The 17,046-nt window shown below is 40.6% G+C and overlaps 1 protein-coding gene across 1 annotated transcript in view; it reads left to right on the top strand.

The window, feature by feature from the left end:
- ARID1B (AT-rich interaction domain 1B) overlaps nucleotides 1–17,046 on the top strand; it is a 407,354-nt gene that overhangs the window by 47,459 nt on the left and 342,849 nt on the right. The window contains 1 exon segment of the mRNA XM_036872227.1: nucleotides 1,675–1,869. Within this exon segment, the coding sequence (XP_036728122.1) occupies nucleotides 1,675–1,869 (195 nt within the window).

The raw sequence follows: 17,046 nt of genomic DNA, 5'->3' as shown, positions 1-17,046 counted from the left end.
TTATTGAGGATTTTCTGTGTGCCAGGTGCCTGTTTGACTTGTGTCCTGGAGATATAATGTGAGTGAGTAAAACAGAAATCGCTGCCCTCCAGGAGCATATATTCTCTGTATGCTGACTTCCCTATTTATGATTCTAGGTCAGACCTTACTCCCCAAGCTGGAAACTCACGGTGGCTCTTCCTTCTGGATATTTTCACCTGGATTTCCTTATAGGAACCTCGATTTTAATATGCAGAATAGTGAAGGCTCCCGCCCCCTGGGGAGGGTTGATCTGCTTCTACTGCTGCATGCTATCTCACCTGGCGTCTTATCATCTGTTAAGCCACCCTTGACACCTGTCTTCCATCACTCACAAGTCGTGCTGTGTTTCCATTCTCTTACCTGAATCTGGGCTTGCTTTTTGCCCAGCACTGCTACCAGCCCAGGACCTCAGCTCACCTGCCTCTGTGGCAGCCCACCCTGGCTCCAGGCAGCTGCCAAGAGAGTGGTCCTTCCGGAAGGCGGATCTGACTCTAGCTCTCTGTTAAAATCACCTGGTGGTTTATCCCCAAGGTACAATCTGAAGCCTTTAAAATGGCATGTAAGGCTCACCCATCTACTGGCTTCTGCCTGCTCCAGCTGCTGCTTTGCTTCGTCTGGATCTAAACTGTGTATGTTTCCTCACACGTGCCAGGCAGCTCAGCTCCCTTGAGCCTGTGCTTTATGCTGTTTCTTCTGCTCTGTGGTACTGTGTGCCCTGGCCCTCCCCACCTTGAATGTGGCTTCTTCCATTTACCCTGCTAATCTTCAAGCCTTCCTGAGAGTCCCCGTGTACTCAGTGTGAACATAGAGTCTGGCACACAGTAGGCATCAGTATATGGTTTTGGAAGGAAGGAAGGAGGTATCTGTAGGCCTTTGTAGCACCGCGGTGAGGGACTTCCGCCACCACCGCTTTGCTCCTTTGAAGCACCCAGGGCATGAAAGCGCAGACTGAGGCTCCAGTTCGGCTCTCCTGAATGGCCTTGGCCCTGAGGCCCATAGGCTGACTCACCAAGCCAAAAATAAAACTCAAAGTCTAGTTTTGAACTGGTTATGTTTGGTAAGACGCTTACTTGCATAGAGAAGGTGCCTTGTGACTCAGTATGGGTGCTTATTCATGTGCACTAGTGATCTTTGAAAATTTTTACCCTAGACATTCTGTGTTATCTAAAATCTATCCTTTCACTTTCTAATGAGCACTCAGATGCATTAATGTTTGATCAGGACTTGCAGACTCAGGTCTAAAATAAAGTAATTGTTCTAAGAATACTTTGAAGTCAGAAAGGGTTCCTAACCACTCGCTGTGCTTTGCCTTTGTTACTAGTAAGCTGAAAGGAGCTGGGTGAGGTATACTCTCATGCCCGTTTCCTAGATGCGTAGTAGAATTTTAGATGGACGCAAAATCTTTCCTTATATTGTTTGCTCCAGATCCCTCTTAATTATTAAAGCCTTGCTAAAAGTAAAAAAAATTAAATGTCTTATATCCACCTAGGTTTTTTTCTTAATGTTTTTCTGGGTTTTATTTGTCAGGTCATCGTTTTTAATATTTCCAAAAGAAAGGATAGTTGCGTTTTTAATGTATATGTTAGCATAGCAAACTTTCTGCCTTTGCAGTAATGACTTAATAAGCCTACTTCTTCGTGTATTTCTTCACAGGGCAGCCCAATGGACCCCATGGTGATGAAGAGACCTCAGCTGTATGGGATGGGCAGTAACCCTCATTCTCAGCCACAGCAGAGCAGCCCTTACCCGGCAGGTTCCTACGGCCCCCCAGGCCCACAGCGGTATCCAATTGGCATTCAAGGTCGGACCCCAGGGGCCATGGGAGGAATGCAGTACCCACAGCAGCAGGTTTGTGCTAGTTTTTACTCCACTTCCCCGCACAGTTGGTCCTAGTTTTGTCTTTGTCTTTTACTGTCTACCGAAGATTAGTTTTGAGAGTATTGGGGGGCATTTCACTGATTTTTCTCTACTCTTTAAAAAATGTTCATAGTTTCCTGAAATAATCACAGGTACAATTTTCCCCCCCTCTCTTTTAAAGAAAGAAAAGTGACCTTCTTAGAGCAAAGTGGACAGAATTCCTGTTTGGTAGAAAGCCTGTGTTACCAGCTATATTTGAAAGATTGACTGTGTCATCATTTTGCAGCAAATTATATAGATCTAAGCCCCAAAGTGAACTTGGCTTTCTAATATTTCTGATGTCAGACAGTGTCAGATTTTGAGCTGTGAATAAACTTCTTAGGGTGAAGTTTTAAGTCACTTAAAGGTCTTTCTCATAAAGATGGCATCAGCTTAAAATTTTTTTAGTCTCCCCAAAAGTTATTTTGCTTTTATTTCTTGACGTATTTCTTATAAGAGAATTTGATGTGTATCAGTTTTCTTAGGTTTGATGGGTTTTGTGTTTTTACATAAACAAAAAAGAGTTTTTCTACTTTAAAAAAAATATATTCTTCTCCTTTTTCTCTAGAATCAAGTAGTTGGAGTTACCTTAAATGACCATCTACCTTCTGGCAGTAGTAAGCCTGTACAGTCTCTTGGGTACTGGAGAGTATATCCTTGTAATGTTGCCATGAGGAGATTCAGACTTGTTGTAGGCTATTTAGTTTCTAGGAGCACCAGAAAGGCTGATTTATAAATTCCCACACCATGCCTTTAACCTGGTGGTGCATCGGGCTGATACCCTGGTTGTTTTCCTGCCCCCAGATAGGTTATTCCACAGTGTTGCCGAGCAACCCGTTCCAGAGTTTCACAGTACTTCCTCTCAGGAAATTCTTCCCGATGTTTGACCAAAAATCACTGTGGAAAAAAGATTGGATCGAACTTTTGTTCTCTCTAAAGTGAATGTGGAGAATGATATATCATACTTTATATGCTCCATAGCTGTGTCCTAAAAGTTCACAGATAAATGGCACTTGAGCCCTGTCTTTTTAGAGACTGAAAATGGTCTTTCCTCTTTATCTTAGTTTGTCCTTTGGCGATATTTTTACTAAGGCAGTTGTAAGGAAAGATAGAAGCCGCTCAGCCTTTGAATCCCAGCTGTTGGTTCTTTAAATGGCCTTCGTTATTGTCAGAAGTTCTCACCCCTTGTTTACTAAAGATTGGCCACTCAGAATTTTAGCAGTCAGTTGCATAGTTAATTGTATTGTAATTTTATTCAACATTACTCCTTTCTTCCAGTAATACTTCGCTGCCTAGGGTAAAATTCTTTAGCTGAGGCTGCTAATTATGAGAGGGAGATAATTTGTAAATGATTGAAAAGTAGGATGAGAGTTGTGATTTTTTTTTCCCTCTCTCTTTCTCTCTTCCTTTTATTTTATTTTATTTATTTTTAGGTTTTAAAGCTAATTTTCCCTTAGTTGAGGGGAAGAAGGCCCAGGCAGCCAGCTGAATAAAGTCCTGATTCTACTCTACAGCTGATTTCATTTGGGGGCTGACAGTTCTGTATGATACTCTGGCCACAGGAAGAGAGTAGAGACAGAAGGGCAGTTGAGAAATAGCAGGACGGGTGGAGGGAAGTAGATGCCGCCACTCCCTGTTCCTGCACCTTCCTTTGCACCATGTTTTCCTGAAGGGAAATTTGAGAGTCATTTCAAAAGGAGCTGTTCATGGCAAGCTACTGGATGAACCTTTACCTTTTTCTCTGAATGAGTTAAAGTCTTTTTCGAAGTTTAAGATGTTGGTTTATTTTGCAATCCCAAAGTGGGAATCTAACAAATGGAGATGTGTGAAGAATGATTACCTAGGAATATTTTTTTCATTATTTTCTTCCCACATATGTAAGGCTAAAAGTAGAGGACATACACAGTTACATAGAATAACCTTAGTTTTCTTGTTTTATTTAATCCTGGTGGATTTTACATACTTTCAAAATCCAGTAACTCTCGGATTTATTTGAAGGGACAAATTGATAAAGGTTACCCACCAAGTATTTTAGCAAATTTTTAATTAAGATTTTAGATTAGGTATTTTACTGGTAACCCCCAAAAATGCCTAATTCTGATTTAAGCACAGATCTTTCTGATAATGAAAGAAAAATAAGGTATCTGGTAAGAAATTGAATGCCCTGGCTGTCAAACTTCCATACTGAGTTAATCATAATCAAACGTTCTAAATAATCTTTATTGCTTTTTTACTTTTTCATTTAGTTATAATACGACCTTGAAGTATTGTTTTTTGTTTTGAAACCTAAAAGGCTAAAAAGAACTGCTAATGCATTTTTGAGTGTGTGTAACATTTTAAAGGGGGACACACAGCATAGTACCAAGTTCATGTGATCAGTTAGGTGTAGGCTAATTAATAGCTTTGGAAAGGAAAAAAAATAATGCGGGTTTTGGTAAAGATTATTAGAACACATTTATTTTGTTAGCTTTAGTCTGTGTCCTTTGGTGAGGAATTTTCGGTGAGTTGCTTCATTTGCGAATTTTGGATAATTATAAATTTGGTCCACAAACAAGGTCCTGGCACAGTGATTGGCTGCCAGTCCTATCCATCTTCTCTTAGTGCTGATGTAATTGGCTAAGCGTTGTTGTGGTCATGGCTGCTAATGTTCTTCAGGGAAAAAGTTGGAAGATAATGATGACATTGAGTTTTTATTGAGTGGCTATCACCACCTAGGCATGACTTTACTTTGGATGGCCTCCAAAGCTTTCTGTGCTTGGTTTGTGAACCTCTAATGAGCTGAATCCAGTTCATTTAATATTGCTCATATATTTCTGCAAAGGATTAAAATGTAGGAATTCAAGTTTGTATATTGAGTTGCCCACTTACTAGCTGAGTGGTAAGTTGTCTTTGGCTCAGGGGTCACAGTTTGATTCCTGGCTGGCGTTCTACTCCTGTGACAGGAATTTTAAATGAGTGTTCTGTTAGAAAGAACCACAGTGCTTATATGAAATTTAACATGCATAGTATCACTGCTTACTTTTTGTCTCGGAGAGTTAGGGGGAACTGGCCACTGAGTGTTGGATTTTAGTATTAACCTGGGGATTCTTGATTTGTATGGTGATAATTTTATTTTTGAAATATACTCATGACTGGGTCTTTGAAGCATGATGTGATAATAGTACATCATTTTGGTATTTATTAACTGGAACTAGACTTGTGGTCTTTCACTTGCTGATTCTCTCACATCATCAGGCAAATACATGGTAAACAGATTAGTTTTGCACGGTGTCCTAAAAACTAGTCTACTTGGGTTTTTATTGAGCTGAGAGGGGAAATGAATTTTCTGTGCCTCTGTGGAGAATGTTCTGCCTCTAGGCTCCTGGAATTCAAACCTGGGGATGGTTAACAGAAGTACACTGGTTGATTTCATCTAATACGGAGCTACACAGAGGATGTATAATCTTTAAGGTTACTAGAATCTGACTCTGACTTTTTTAGATTTTGTTTTTTTAAACTTAGACACCAATGTATCCTTTGCTTGATCAGGGATGTGGGTGAGCAAATGTTTTATTTCAGTTTTCTTGTCCTTTGTGATCATAAATGTATACATAGGCCTATGCTGACTTGCTTTAAAAAAGATTTGTCATATAAAAGAAATAACACCGAGAAGAAATAGGTTACAGAAGCGAAGTTATATTTATTTGTGTCAAGCTGATTTCAATTATGTGGTCTGAGATTTTTCTCGAGTTATCAAGGGTTGTTGGACTGATATTTTAACTCTCCATATCTTGTTGCAGATGTTTGTATAACCTGATACCTGTTGGAATTATAAAACCAGGGAAGGAGAAAAAGGGCGAAGTGAGAGATGTATAAGTTCATGAGTGCCTTTGCAATGGGAAAACATGACTTTTTAGTTTTTAAAAACATCTGTATTGCGAAGACCTTTACAACAACAAGAATATGGAATATAATTATTGCTTTGAAAGATATCGTGGCAAAATTAAATAGAACTTGTTATTTTTGTTAAGGTGACCCATCTGAACTTATCATTTTCAATCTAAATAACAACTGAATTCAACACTGAGGTTGTTTTGAAAAAGACTTTAAAAATGAATAGGTGATTTATTTTGTGCCTTTATCTTCTACACCCTTTGGATGTGTCTATTTTGCTGTGTGCTTTTTGAGTAAAATATTTATTTCAGAACATAAGCATTTTATTTGGTACCATCTTAACAGCCAAAACACTTCTTCCAATGCACATATTTATTTTGGCAGCAGATGTTTCTAAAAGGAGACAAACATTACAATTGTTTGGCTAAAATAAATGTTTTCTTTGGGGTTATTAAGGAGCCAAGTGAATTCTAGGATTCCCACCTGTGTTACTTTATATTGTTAGTCTATTCTGGAAAAAAAAAATTGCTTTTTAAAATACAGTTAAAATTATGTTTCCATATAGTTTTAACAATGTTTCTGAAAAGTAAGGAAGAATGGAGTGAGAAGGACTGGTTAAAAGAGTTTTTTTTTTTTTTTTTTTAAATTATTAGCACCTTTAATTATTATTTATTTATTTATTTGGCTGTGTTGGGTCTTCGTTTCTGCGCGAGGGCTTCCTCTAGTTGTGGCAAGCGGGGGCCACTCTTCATCGCGGTGCGCCGGCCTCTCACTATCGTGGCCTCTCTTGTTGCGGAGCACAGACTCCAGACACGCAGGCTCAGTAGTTGTGGCTCACGGGCCTAGTTGCTCCGCGGCATGTGGGATCCTCCCAGACCAGGGCTCGAACCCATGTCCCCTGCATTAGCAGGCAGACTCTCAACCACTGTGCCACCAGGGAAGCCCTAAAAGAGTTTTTTGACATGAAATGTTTGTTTAGACTGAATCCTAAGTGTGAATTAAATAGTCAGGGCTTAATTTTAGTTTTCTCTAAAAAAGAGCTGAGACTTCCTATTTAAGGAGCATAATAGGGTGTGATAGATGAGAAAGGAAGGCTTAACATAATGGAGAGGAATGGGTGCCTAGTGTCTGTTTTACATTCAGAGTCTTAAGTTTTTGATAGTTTATATTCACTCAGAGACACCTACCTGTACTGAATAATATATTAAACATGTATTTTACATGTATATAGATATTATACACATATAAACAAACAAATCAATAAGATGAAGGTAAGCTTTTTGGCCAATAACATAGTGAACGCTTTGAGGTTTCTTTTGCTGTGTTATTCGTAGCATTCTTATACGCGCACGTTCTCTTCTAAGAGACTTGGAGCCAAGCTGCTCTGCTTGTATACCTGAAACGTTTGGAGTTTTTTCGGCTGGTTGCAGATTTGTATAAATAATGGCCTTTTGTTGGCCACATTTTGTCTTGATTTCCTCACTTGTTCTTCATCAGTGAATATGAAGGTGTATAAGCTTTACACCTCACATTTCTGCTTCCAAGTAGATAGCAGATGCTACTGTCTTTGATGCCAAAGTTCCCTGTAGATGGAGTTTTGTACCAAGAAAATATTTTTGAAAAGATCTGTAGATATGGTAATTTTTAGTTGTGCTTTAAAATTTAAATTTCTGGACTATTTAACTGGTTTTATTTACTTCTTATATTGTAGTTGAATTTCAACATATTTTGAAGCATTCAGTGTGACATTCTTAACAGAGGTGTGTTAGAAGAGATCACATTTTAGGTTAAATATCAAGTCTTAAATCTTTAGCCTTTTTTTCTTAAAAATGAGGTAAGACCAGGTTTTATACTTGAAAGTTTAATGAGAAAATGTGAAATGATCTCTCTTGTAGTTTGGAAAGCTACTTTTTTTTTTTTTTAATTTTATTTATTTATTTTATTTTTGGCTGCGTTGGGTCTTCGTTGCTGAGTGCGGGCTTTCTCTAATTGTGGCGAATGGGGGCTACTCTTCGTTGTGGTGCGCGGGCTTCTCATTGCAGTGGCTTCTCTTGTTGCGGAGCATGGGCTCTAGGCGCGAGGGCTTCAGTAGTTGTGGCACACGGGCTCTAGAGCGCAGGCTCAGTAATTGTGGCGCATGGACTTAGTTGCTCCACGGCATGTGGGATCTTCCCAGACCAGGGCTCGAACCTGCGTCCCCTGCATTGGCAGGCGGATTCTTAACCACTGCGCCACTAGGGAAGTCCTGGAAAGCTACTTTTATATTAGGAAGTTTATACTGATGGATGTATGTGTGTGTGTGTGTGTGTGTGTGTGTGTGTGTGTGTGTGTGTGTGTGTGTGTGTATATATATATATAATTATTATTATTATTATTTATTTTTTTTTATAATTTTATTTTTTAAGCTACTTTCTTTTTGGGGGGGTTTATTTATTTATTTATTTATGGCTGTGTTGGGTCTCCGTTTCTGTGCGAGGGCTTTCTCTAGTTGTGGCAAGTGGGGGCCACTCTTCATCGCGGTGCGCGGGCCTCTCACCGTCGCGGCCTCTCTTGTTGCAGAGCACAGGCTCCAGACGCGCAGGCTCAGTAATTGTGGCTCACGGGCCCATTTGCTCCACGGCATGTGGGATCCTCCCAGGCCAGGGCTCGAACCCGTGTCCCCTACATTGGCAGGCAGATTCTCAACCACTGCGCCACCAGGGAAGCCCTATTATTATTTTTTAATCTGGACATTTACATTGCCCTAGAAATTCTAAAGGTTACATACAGTGTACAGTGCCTATTCTCTGCTGGTAGCTTATTCTGTTTTGTCATTTACATATGAGTTCTATGTATTTTACATATATAGACATTCAACCTAAAATATCTGTTAAGCTTTTCTATTATATTTTTATTTTTAAATGTAAAACTCAAGTATATGTTTTAGGTAGCATTATAATCACTTGAATATATTTTAAATAAATTTGGTTTATTTGCTTTCATCAAAGAAACATTTAGTGTGATATTTATGTTAAAATTTAAACCATTCAGTTAAAGCTAACAGTTGATAACAGTAAAAATCAACCAACCACATTCCTTCACAGCTCCCTGAAAAACAAACAGTGAAAACAAAAATACCAGAAGATAAATTGAAAGTTAAACTAAGTGGCGTAGCTTAGGCCAGTGGTTCTCAAACTTTGCCAAAGGTTAGACTCTCCTGCAGTGCTTTGGTGCCTCCCAGATGGATGCCCGTATCAATGGCATCTGAATGTAAAAGCGTCCCTCTTTCTAAGCTCCACAGGTGACTCTCCTGTGCAGCTAGGGTTAACAACCAGGTGTCGGAGATAGACACAGAGGCAGCTTCCCGACCTGCAGCCGTACCCCCTGGGCGCTTGCTCTCCAGCCCTCCTCCGGTGAGTTAGAAGCTCACCACGGCTTAAAGGGAAGAAATGTGGCCAGATCCAGGAGTTGGGACAGTTCAGTCCTTGTCGGTTAATGCTTCATCTATGTGCAATATTGGAAAAATCTGTATCTCACTCTGCTCATCTGCTAAATGAGTTTGACTGTAAGATCTCCCAGCTTGGATTTTTCCCTTTAAGATAATAGTAAGTTAATGTCTTTTTATTTTAGTTTTAGAGTTTAGAGTCTTGTCATTTCAAATACAGTCTTGTGAAATTTAAGGGTTAACGCTTGACAGGTTGTATTCGTACAGCTACTAACCCAAATTCTTTAAAATTCTTTCTAAAGGGGAAAGAGGTTAGCTCAAAGATTAGCAAATTGTTGTAATCAGTACAATAAATTATCTTCTAACTTTTTTTTTCCAATAAATTTATTTATTTATTTTTGGCTGCGTCGGGTCTTCGTTGCTGAGCGCGGGTTTTCTCTAGTTGCAGCGAGCGGGGGCTACTCTTCATGGTGGTGCGCGGGCTTCTCATTGCAGTGGCTCCTCTTGTTGCAGAGCACGGGCTCTAGGTGCACGGGCTCAGTAGTTGTGGCTCGCGGGCTCTAGAGCACAGGCTCAGTAGTTGTGGTGCGCGGGCTTAGTTGCTCTGCGGCATGTGGGATCTTCCTGGCCCAGGGCTCGAACCCGTGTCCCCTGCGTTGCAGGGGGATTCTCAACCACTGCGCCACCAGGGAAGTCCCCTAACTTATTATTTATAAAGTGAAAATTTTCTCAGAGAACCTCTTTTTCCTGAATACCTGATGTGTGTTAGATATGTAGAATGTTATTTTTTTTCTTAATATGTAGAAAATCTTAAGTTTGAGGTGCTAACTTTACTTGGAGTCACAAAAAGAATCAAAGAGAGCAAGTAATTACACATTTTACACATTATTACTTTCTAAGTAGTTCTGAAAATAGTATATACTGTACAACATTGGGATAAACTGTGTACAGTGAATTCTTAATGGAAATAATAAGTTTTAAAAGATTTGTCCTGTGCCGTTACTTCAACTCCTCTTTTACCTCCACAAAGAAGAGTTGGATGCTTTGTTTTTGTATTTTACAACAGGTTTTTTCCTAAGGGTAAAAGAAGTCTCTTCTTTTATGTTAGTGGAAGAAAGTTAAATTCTTTCTGGTAATAAGTTGTTTATGGCAGTTTGATTATTTTTATATGCAACAAATCTATTAAGGCCATTTGCACTAATAGTTTTGAAAATAGCTATAAAAGTTAAAACTGTAGTTGTGAATGGAATTCGAAAAACACTTCAGTGGAGAGGGAGAAGAGAAAGAAGGTAGGTGGGAGCACGAAGGGAAGAGGGGATTACAAGGGGAAAAAGCAGGAAGCCTCAGCAGCCTTGCTTTTCTCAGCGGGGCTGTGTGGACGCCTCACTAGCACTGGGGACCTTGCTCAGTCCAGGTTTCTCTGACCTCAAGAGGAACTCCCTACGTGGAGCCAGGTGTTAGAAAGTTCCTGGAAATTCTGGAGCTGAGACTTGAGTGTGGTTAGTGTGTGTGTATAACATGACATCCCTTGCCTACTAACAAAGTCCGAAACCCAAGGTTAGTAACTGTCTACAGCAGCAGGCATTACGCAGCTTCCCATTTCCTACAAAAAAGTGTGTTTAATCTAGAAAACAGATTGTTCCAAAGACTTAAGCAAATTGGTCTCCCTTTATTGGTATTAAATCATTAAGAGTAGACTTTTTTTTTCTTTTAAATAACTACCAAACAGACCAATGGAATTGGCTCTTCAGGATTAGTCAAAGGCACTGCCTTTGTTCTAGACAACATCAAACATTCAGAAACAAAAAGTAAGATGAATATCAATAGCAAAAAAGAAAAAAAAAGCCCCAAAAAACAAACAAACCAACCAAGAAAGTACTGGAATAAAAATGCAAAAAAATCTATCATTGCTGAGGTAATTAAGTTTTACTTAATGGTCCTGAGACTGAAAAAATCTAGTTCTACCTGGATGGTTGTAGGAGCTGGTCCCAAGGAGGGCTGGGGAGATGTCTGCTGGGAAGGGAACACCAATTTGAGATGTTTCCACAGAAAAGACAGCCAAGCAGGGACGGTTTCCCAACACTAAAAGTAAAAAGTTCCTTTTTAATCAATATCATCATCATCATTGCTGCCAGAGAGAACTGGGGAAGAGGTAAGGGTCAGAATAATTGTTGGTCTGTGGCCTTCAGAATATTTCCTTAAAACAGTCAGCCAGAAAGGAGACTTCCCTTTCCTTTAATTACTATGTTACCTTGAAATTTCCAATAAAATTTTGAGATAGCCTAATAATCTAGGTATCTTAGGCGTTTTACATCTTTGGAGGGTCTCCTCAGTGTTTTGGGCTTCATACAGAAACATGACTTTCCTTCTCTACTTCCTACCTGTATGTCCCTTGCCATTTGTCAGGGTCTCAGAGATGAGAGGATCTCATTCCCCGGTAGCTGGCCAAATTCTGATAGTTGGAGAGAAGAGGAGAGACCAGAATTCCCTTCCAAGTGCACTGGGCTGCCGGAGAGAGAGCTCTCTTCCTTGTCCACTGTTGTCTGCGGCTGAGTTCTCCCCCGTTCTTCTTCCTCGTTGGCTTAAAAAATAAAGGGTGGAAGGAGTGATAACGTATGACATCACTGGCCCTGTCTTCACGACATCAGGTGTATCACAGCACCTGTAGAGAACGTCCCAGAATGACAGTTAAAGGACATTTTACTACACACATGCAGCAGGTCACAAAAGTAATAAAGTACGGAATGAACAGTGAAGCAGAGGGATCCGGGGGATTCCAGTTCTGACCACTGCTGCTAAAAGCTGCAGAAATGGGGCAACGAGCAACGTGCAGCGTGTGTAGTTCCAAGTCAGGTTCGGCTATGGTCAGTCTAACTGGAAGAATTTAAGTCATCTGAATGCATCCTAGCTGCAAGGGAGGCTATGAATTTGAGTTCTGAATTCATAACTGGCAGGGGTGGGGGACGGGGTGCTTTTGGTTACTCAATCTTTGTAGAGAACACTTGACGGTTCCCAAGTTTCTCCTGTGTAAAAAACACCTGCTCCGTTTCCTCCTCCAGTTTTCCTCACTCCATAAATGGCAGCTTCGTGCTTCTGCTTTGCTTGCCCAGGCCCAGACCTCGCAGTCATCCTCTCTTTCTCAGCCTTTCAATCTGTTAAATAATCCCATTGCCCCTTTTTTTCAAAATAGATCCCGAAACTGAGTACTTCTTACCACCTTGACAGCTACCACCCTGGCCAAGCCCCCATCTCCCATGTGGATTATCACAGTGGACTCCAGAATGGTCCTTTTAGAGGGTGTACGTCAGGCCCTGGCCTTGCCTCTTTGAGTCCCCCCCTTCACACAGGGTCCCCGGGGCTCCACCACTGACCCTCACCGCTCAAAATACCGTCTTTCTTCCTCTGTGCCTTCGTGTCTGTCCTTGCTGTGCCTCTGAGGCTTTGGCCAGGTCTTTGTAAGTCTTGCTTTGTAAGTCTTACTACTTCTAGCTTTCTGTTCAAAGGAGTGTTAATTTGAGGTGCCACCTCCGACTTCCTCGAGCAGAAGCCCACACCTCCCGCCCGGGCACTCTTCCTTCCTCTGCTGCGCTTCCTGCCTGCCTGGGCTTGCTCCTGTTCGGGCGTAAGCTCCGGGCAGCAGGCACTTGGTCTTGCCCCGCTGCAGCCCATCATCTAGAGCAGTACGTGACACTTCACGAACATTTTCAAACAAGCGAAGGAAAGAATTTGCAGAATTGTAGACTCTGGCCAGTGAGATCCATGGACCCCAGCGCAGAGAGGTCCGAGTGTGTTAGCGGCGCATCTGGCACCTGTGCTCGGACGAGGGCAGGCTCTTTCACCGTTGCCTCCTTAGATTCCAGTTGAACTCAGCGCCCAGCTCCTTTGCTGACCTGTAGGAAGCCTGCTGACGTCTCTGAGCTGTACTTTTAACCCTGTGTTTAGACCCCTGAGGAGTTCCTGGTACCTGAGGTGGTTACAGCAGGCTGGTTTTCCGCTGTTGCTTATTTCAGCGTGTGTAGTGCAGGGGCCTGTATTCCTTCTGGCTGGTGCTAACCCCATTGCCGAGGTTGGAGACAGCTGCTCCCTGACTGCCTGGCTGGTGGTGCTCCTCTGAATTTGCCTGTATTTAGTGTAGCGCTCTAAGTAGGGAGAGGGGCTAAGATTCTAGCTCAGAGCTGAATCAGATTTGGTGCCAGCGTGCTGCGAGCTCAGCTTTCTGTCCTAACACCGGTCATCTGACGTCGCTTACTGTAGACCACCCCTGCCCTCCACCCCCAAGTAGTTAGGAGGCCGTTTATAGAAAGACGGTTTTCCGGTAGGGATTTACTGCCGGAGGGAAGAGGATTCCTTCCCAGTGGAGGCAGAGCTCTGCCGTGTGTGGTGGAAGTATGGGGGCTGTGAAATGATGGGGGAACATTTTACATCCATGCTCATACTGGAATTGTGTAAAAGTCAGTGTTTATTTATGGAGAAAACCGTTAAGTGTGACATTTTAGTTCTCCGTAAGTGGAATTGATAAGTTGAGCTCAGTGTTCTGAGTAGGCATGCTTTATGGGGCCAGAGCACTTCTCTGAAGCTTAGCTTTTAGAAAGGGTATATTGCGGACAGAGATTTGGAACTGTAGCCTTTACACCCACACTGCGCTGTAGCTTGTTTCCAGAAGTGGAGGTCATGGCTACACCTTGGATGGAAGTACACCTAGGAGTAGAGAAAGGTGATTTAGCTTGAATCTTAAAAAATGACTGCCGTGTGGTTTATTCCCGTTGAGGATGTATGGTAGGTAAGTAATTCTCACTTTCCAGGAAGGACAGGAATTACCGGCCCCCTCCTCCCCCCACAGTGTCCTTGTCGTCTTCCTGGGCCCATTTTCCTAGTACTCTTATGAGAGGCGGTCACTAGATGACAAAGTACAGTCGTGGTGCCAGGTGTTATACTAAGTACTTTTGCATTACACTCATTTAATTCTTGCCACGCTATTTATCTCCATTTTAAATTATTATTAATAATAGTAGCTAGCGTTTGTTAGGGCTTATTCTCTGTCAGGCACTGTTTTTCTTGCTTTACGTGGATTAACTCAGTCCTCACGATGGCCTTCTGAGGTAGGTGTTAGGGTCCTCACTTTATAGATGAGGAAAGTGAGGTGAGAGAGGTTAATCAGGTTGTTCAAATTTACACTCTTACTAAGTGGCAGAGCAAGGACTTCAGATTCTTGGCACTTTAACTCGGGGCCCGTGCTAGCACTACGTTTTATGATTCTGGTAAAACTGGAACGCTTCTCATCACTGAGACTAGGATTCATTTGAGTTCTTAAATAAATAAGACTGATTATAATTAAGGTAGCCTCATTTTGACATTGCATATTAGTTTCATGGAAAGTCCTTTGTGACTTTTACCAAGTTGAAAACCTAATGTTACCATGTCTATCACGCTTAGAGTTTTTTTTTATTGAGGTGAAATTCACATAACATAAAATTAACCACTTTAAAGTGTACAATTCAGTGACATTTAGTACATTCACAGTATTGCATAACTATCACCTCTATCTAGTTCCAAAATTTCTTTGTCACCACCAAATGAGACCCCTGTACCCGTTAAGCACTCACTTCCTAGTTCCTCCTCCCCCTAGGTCTGCTCCCCCTGGCAACCACTAATCTGCTTTCTGTCTCTATAGATTTACCTATTCTGGATATTTCATATAAATGGAATCATATAATATGGGACCTTTTGTGTCTGGCTGCTTTCAGGGTTCATCCCTGTGGTAGCATATATCAGTGCTTCATTCCTTTTTTTTGTCTGAACATTATTCCATTATGTGGATAATACCACATTTTATTTATCCATTCATCTGTTGATGGACGTTGGGTCATTTCCACTTTTTAGCTATTGTGATATGGAAATATATAAAGAAGCTAAGTTTTGAATAAAAACTTAAACATTGTTCATTTCCCCCTTAAATGAGTTTACTAGTTGACTTTTATGTTCGTCTCTGACCTCTGCTTTTATAAATAGGAGTGTAAAAAGCTGCACCTCTCATCAGTTTTTCTGATTATTGCCAGTTTTATCTGTTATTATTGCCCCTGATAACATATTTTAGGGCATCTTTTCTTGTTTTTTTTTTTTTTTAGTATTCATTACATTGTTTTTAATATTAATGACAAGATGTAAGCCTGGCATTATATGATTATTAAAAATTAGTTACATGGAAATCCAGAGCCACACACGAATTAAGTCAAATGATTTCTTTTCAAGGTAAAGATGTAAGGGATGACTTAGCTTGTTTTAAGTTGATTACCTTATTCTTATAATTCTGAGTAAGGAAGGTCGCAAATCCTTCCTTACTAGTGGCTCACATGCCATTTGGAAACCTGAATTTGAACTTAACGTTTTGATTGCTTTGCCGAATATGCACACTTTAATCATTCCTATAGATAACATATGGTTGCAATATCCAGCAAGTTAATTATAAAGATTAGATTAAAAAGGACACCAGTGTCAGTGTCAGTATTCGCAAATTTTCCCTTGTTGCCATTACTGTTATACTTTGCTTAGTTTGGTTCTGGCGCATGGACCACAGGGGTCAGCCTGATTGGCTGGGCGATGCAGCTGAGCCCAACAGTCTCTTCTTAATGAATTATCATATTCATTCTGAAAGATCTTTCCTCTTTGGTATTTAAAAAAGATAGCGTACTTTAAAAAATATCACAGATATTTAATGTTGGTTGGACATCTGGCTACAGGTGACCAGTATTAAAGAGGGTCTGCGGTATGCTCCTCACTCAGTATAAAGGACTTGCCATTGAGAGGCTCACAGTCTAGTGGAGGAGACATGTAAATTGAAAAGTTAAAAAAAGTTTCCTCAGTATGTGTACGCAGTTTAAAAAATAGTATTACAAGGCTTCTTGAGAAAAATACCAGTTCCTACTCCATCTTTCCTTGCCCGTGAGTTCCATTTCCTGAAGGCATCCATTTTCAACTCATAATAATTTATTCTGGTACTTAAATCCATTTCTAAATGACATGATTATGTTGCTATTTTTTTTTTTCAAATTTAGACTGTATCTATTAATTCTACTATGTAAAAGTTAACTCTTTTTACACTGTCCTGCCTTACAGTTCCTTTTCCCTTTCTTGTCCCATTAAGGCTAAATCAACATTCAGTGTTTACATTAATAGGGCTGTATAAAGTAACTGTCTTTAGTTGAGACATGAACTATGAATATATTTCTTTAATATACAACTTTTTGTTATCTTGGTGTTGATAATTGCCTCACTGTTTTGCTTTTGAAAAATGTAAATAGCACCAGTTTATCTTCATCCTCTGATAGAACTGTACAGATCCTCTCAATAAGGTGGAACCCATCAATTAATCAGCTCTATTCAATGTTTTTCATGTTCTTGGATGCCCACCCTCTGTTGAATAGCTGTTTTATGTTTGGAGAAATGCCCAAGTTTAAAAGCTCTGCCTCTGCAGTTCAGAACTCAAATTCATAGGCTCCCTTGCAGCTAGGATGCATTCAGATGACTTAAATTCTTTCAGTTAGGCTGACCACGGCAGATTTTGATCTGGAATGAAACATGTTGCATGTTTCCAAATTTCTGTGGCTTTCGGCAAGCAGTGGTTGAGTCCCCAGTAAGAACTGGAATCCCTCTTCCTCTTTTTCTGCATTCTAAACTCCGTTACTCTCATGTCTTGCTGCACATGTATAGTAAAATTTCCCTTAACCATCATTCTTAGAATTACTTTGGCTTCAAACTCAATTTTCTGAATCTATGTCTTCATGTATTCCCTCATTTTAGTGGGGTATATTCTCTAGTAGCTCCTTAAGAAGGGT

This window comes from Balaenoptera musculus, chromosome 12 (assembly GCF_009873245.2).
Source record: "Balaenoptera musculus isolate JJ_BM4_2016_0621 chromosome 12, mBalMus1.pri.v3, whole genome shotgun sequence".
NCBI lineage: Eukaryota > Metazoa > Chordata > Mammalia > Artiodactyla > Balaenopteridae > Balaenoptera > Balaenoptera musculus.
The sequence above is the reverse complement of the archived record's forward strand: the minus strand, read 5'-3'. Positions and strand labels throughout refer to the sequence as shown.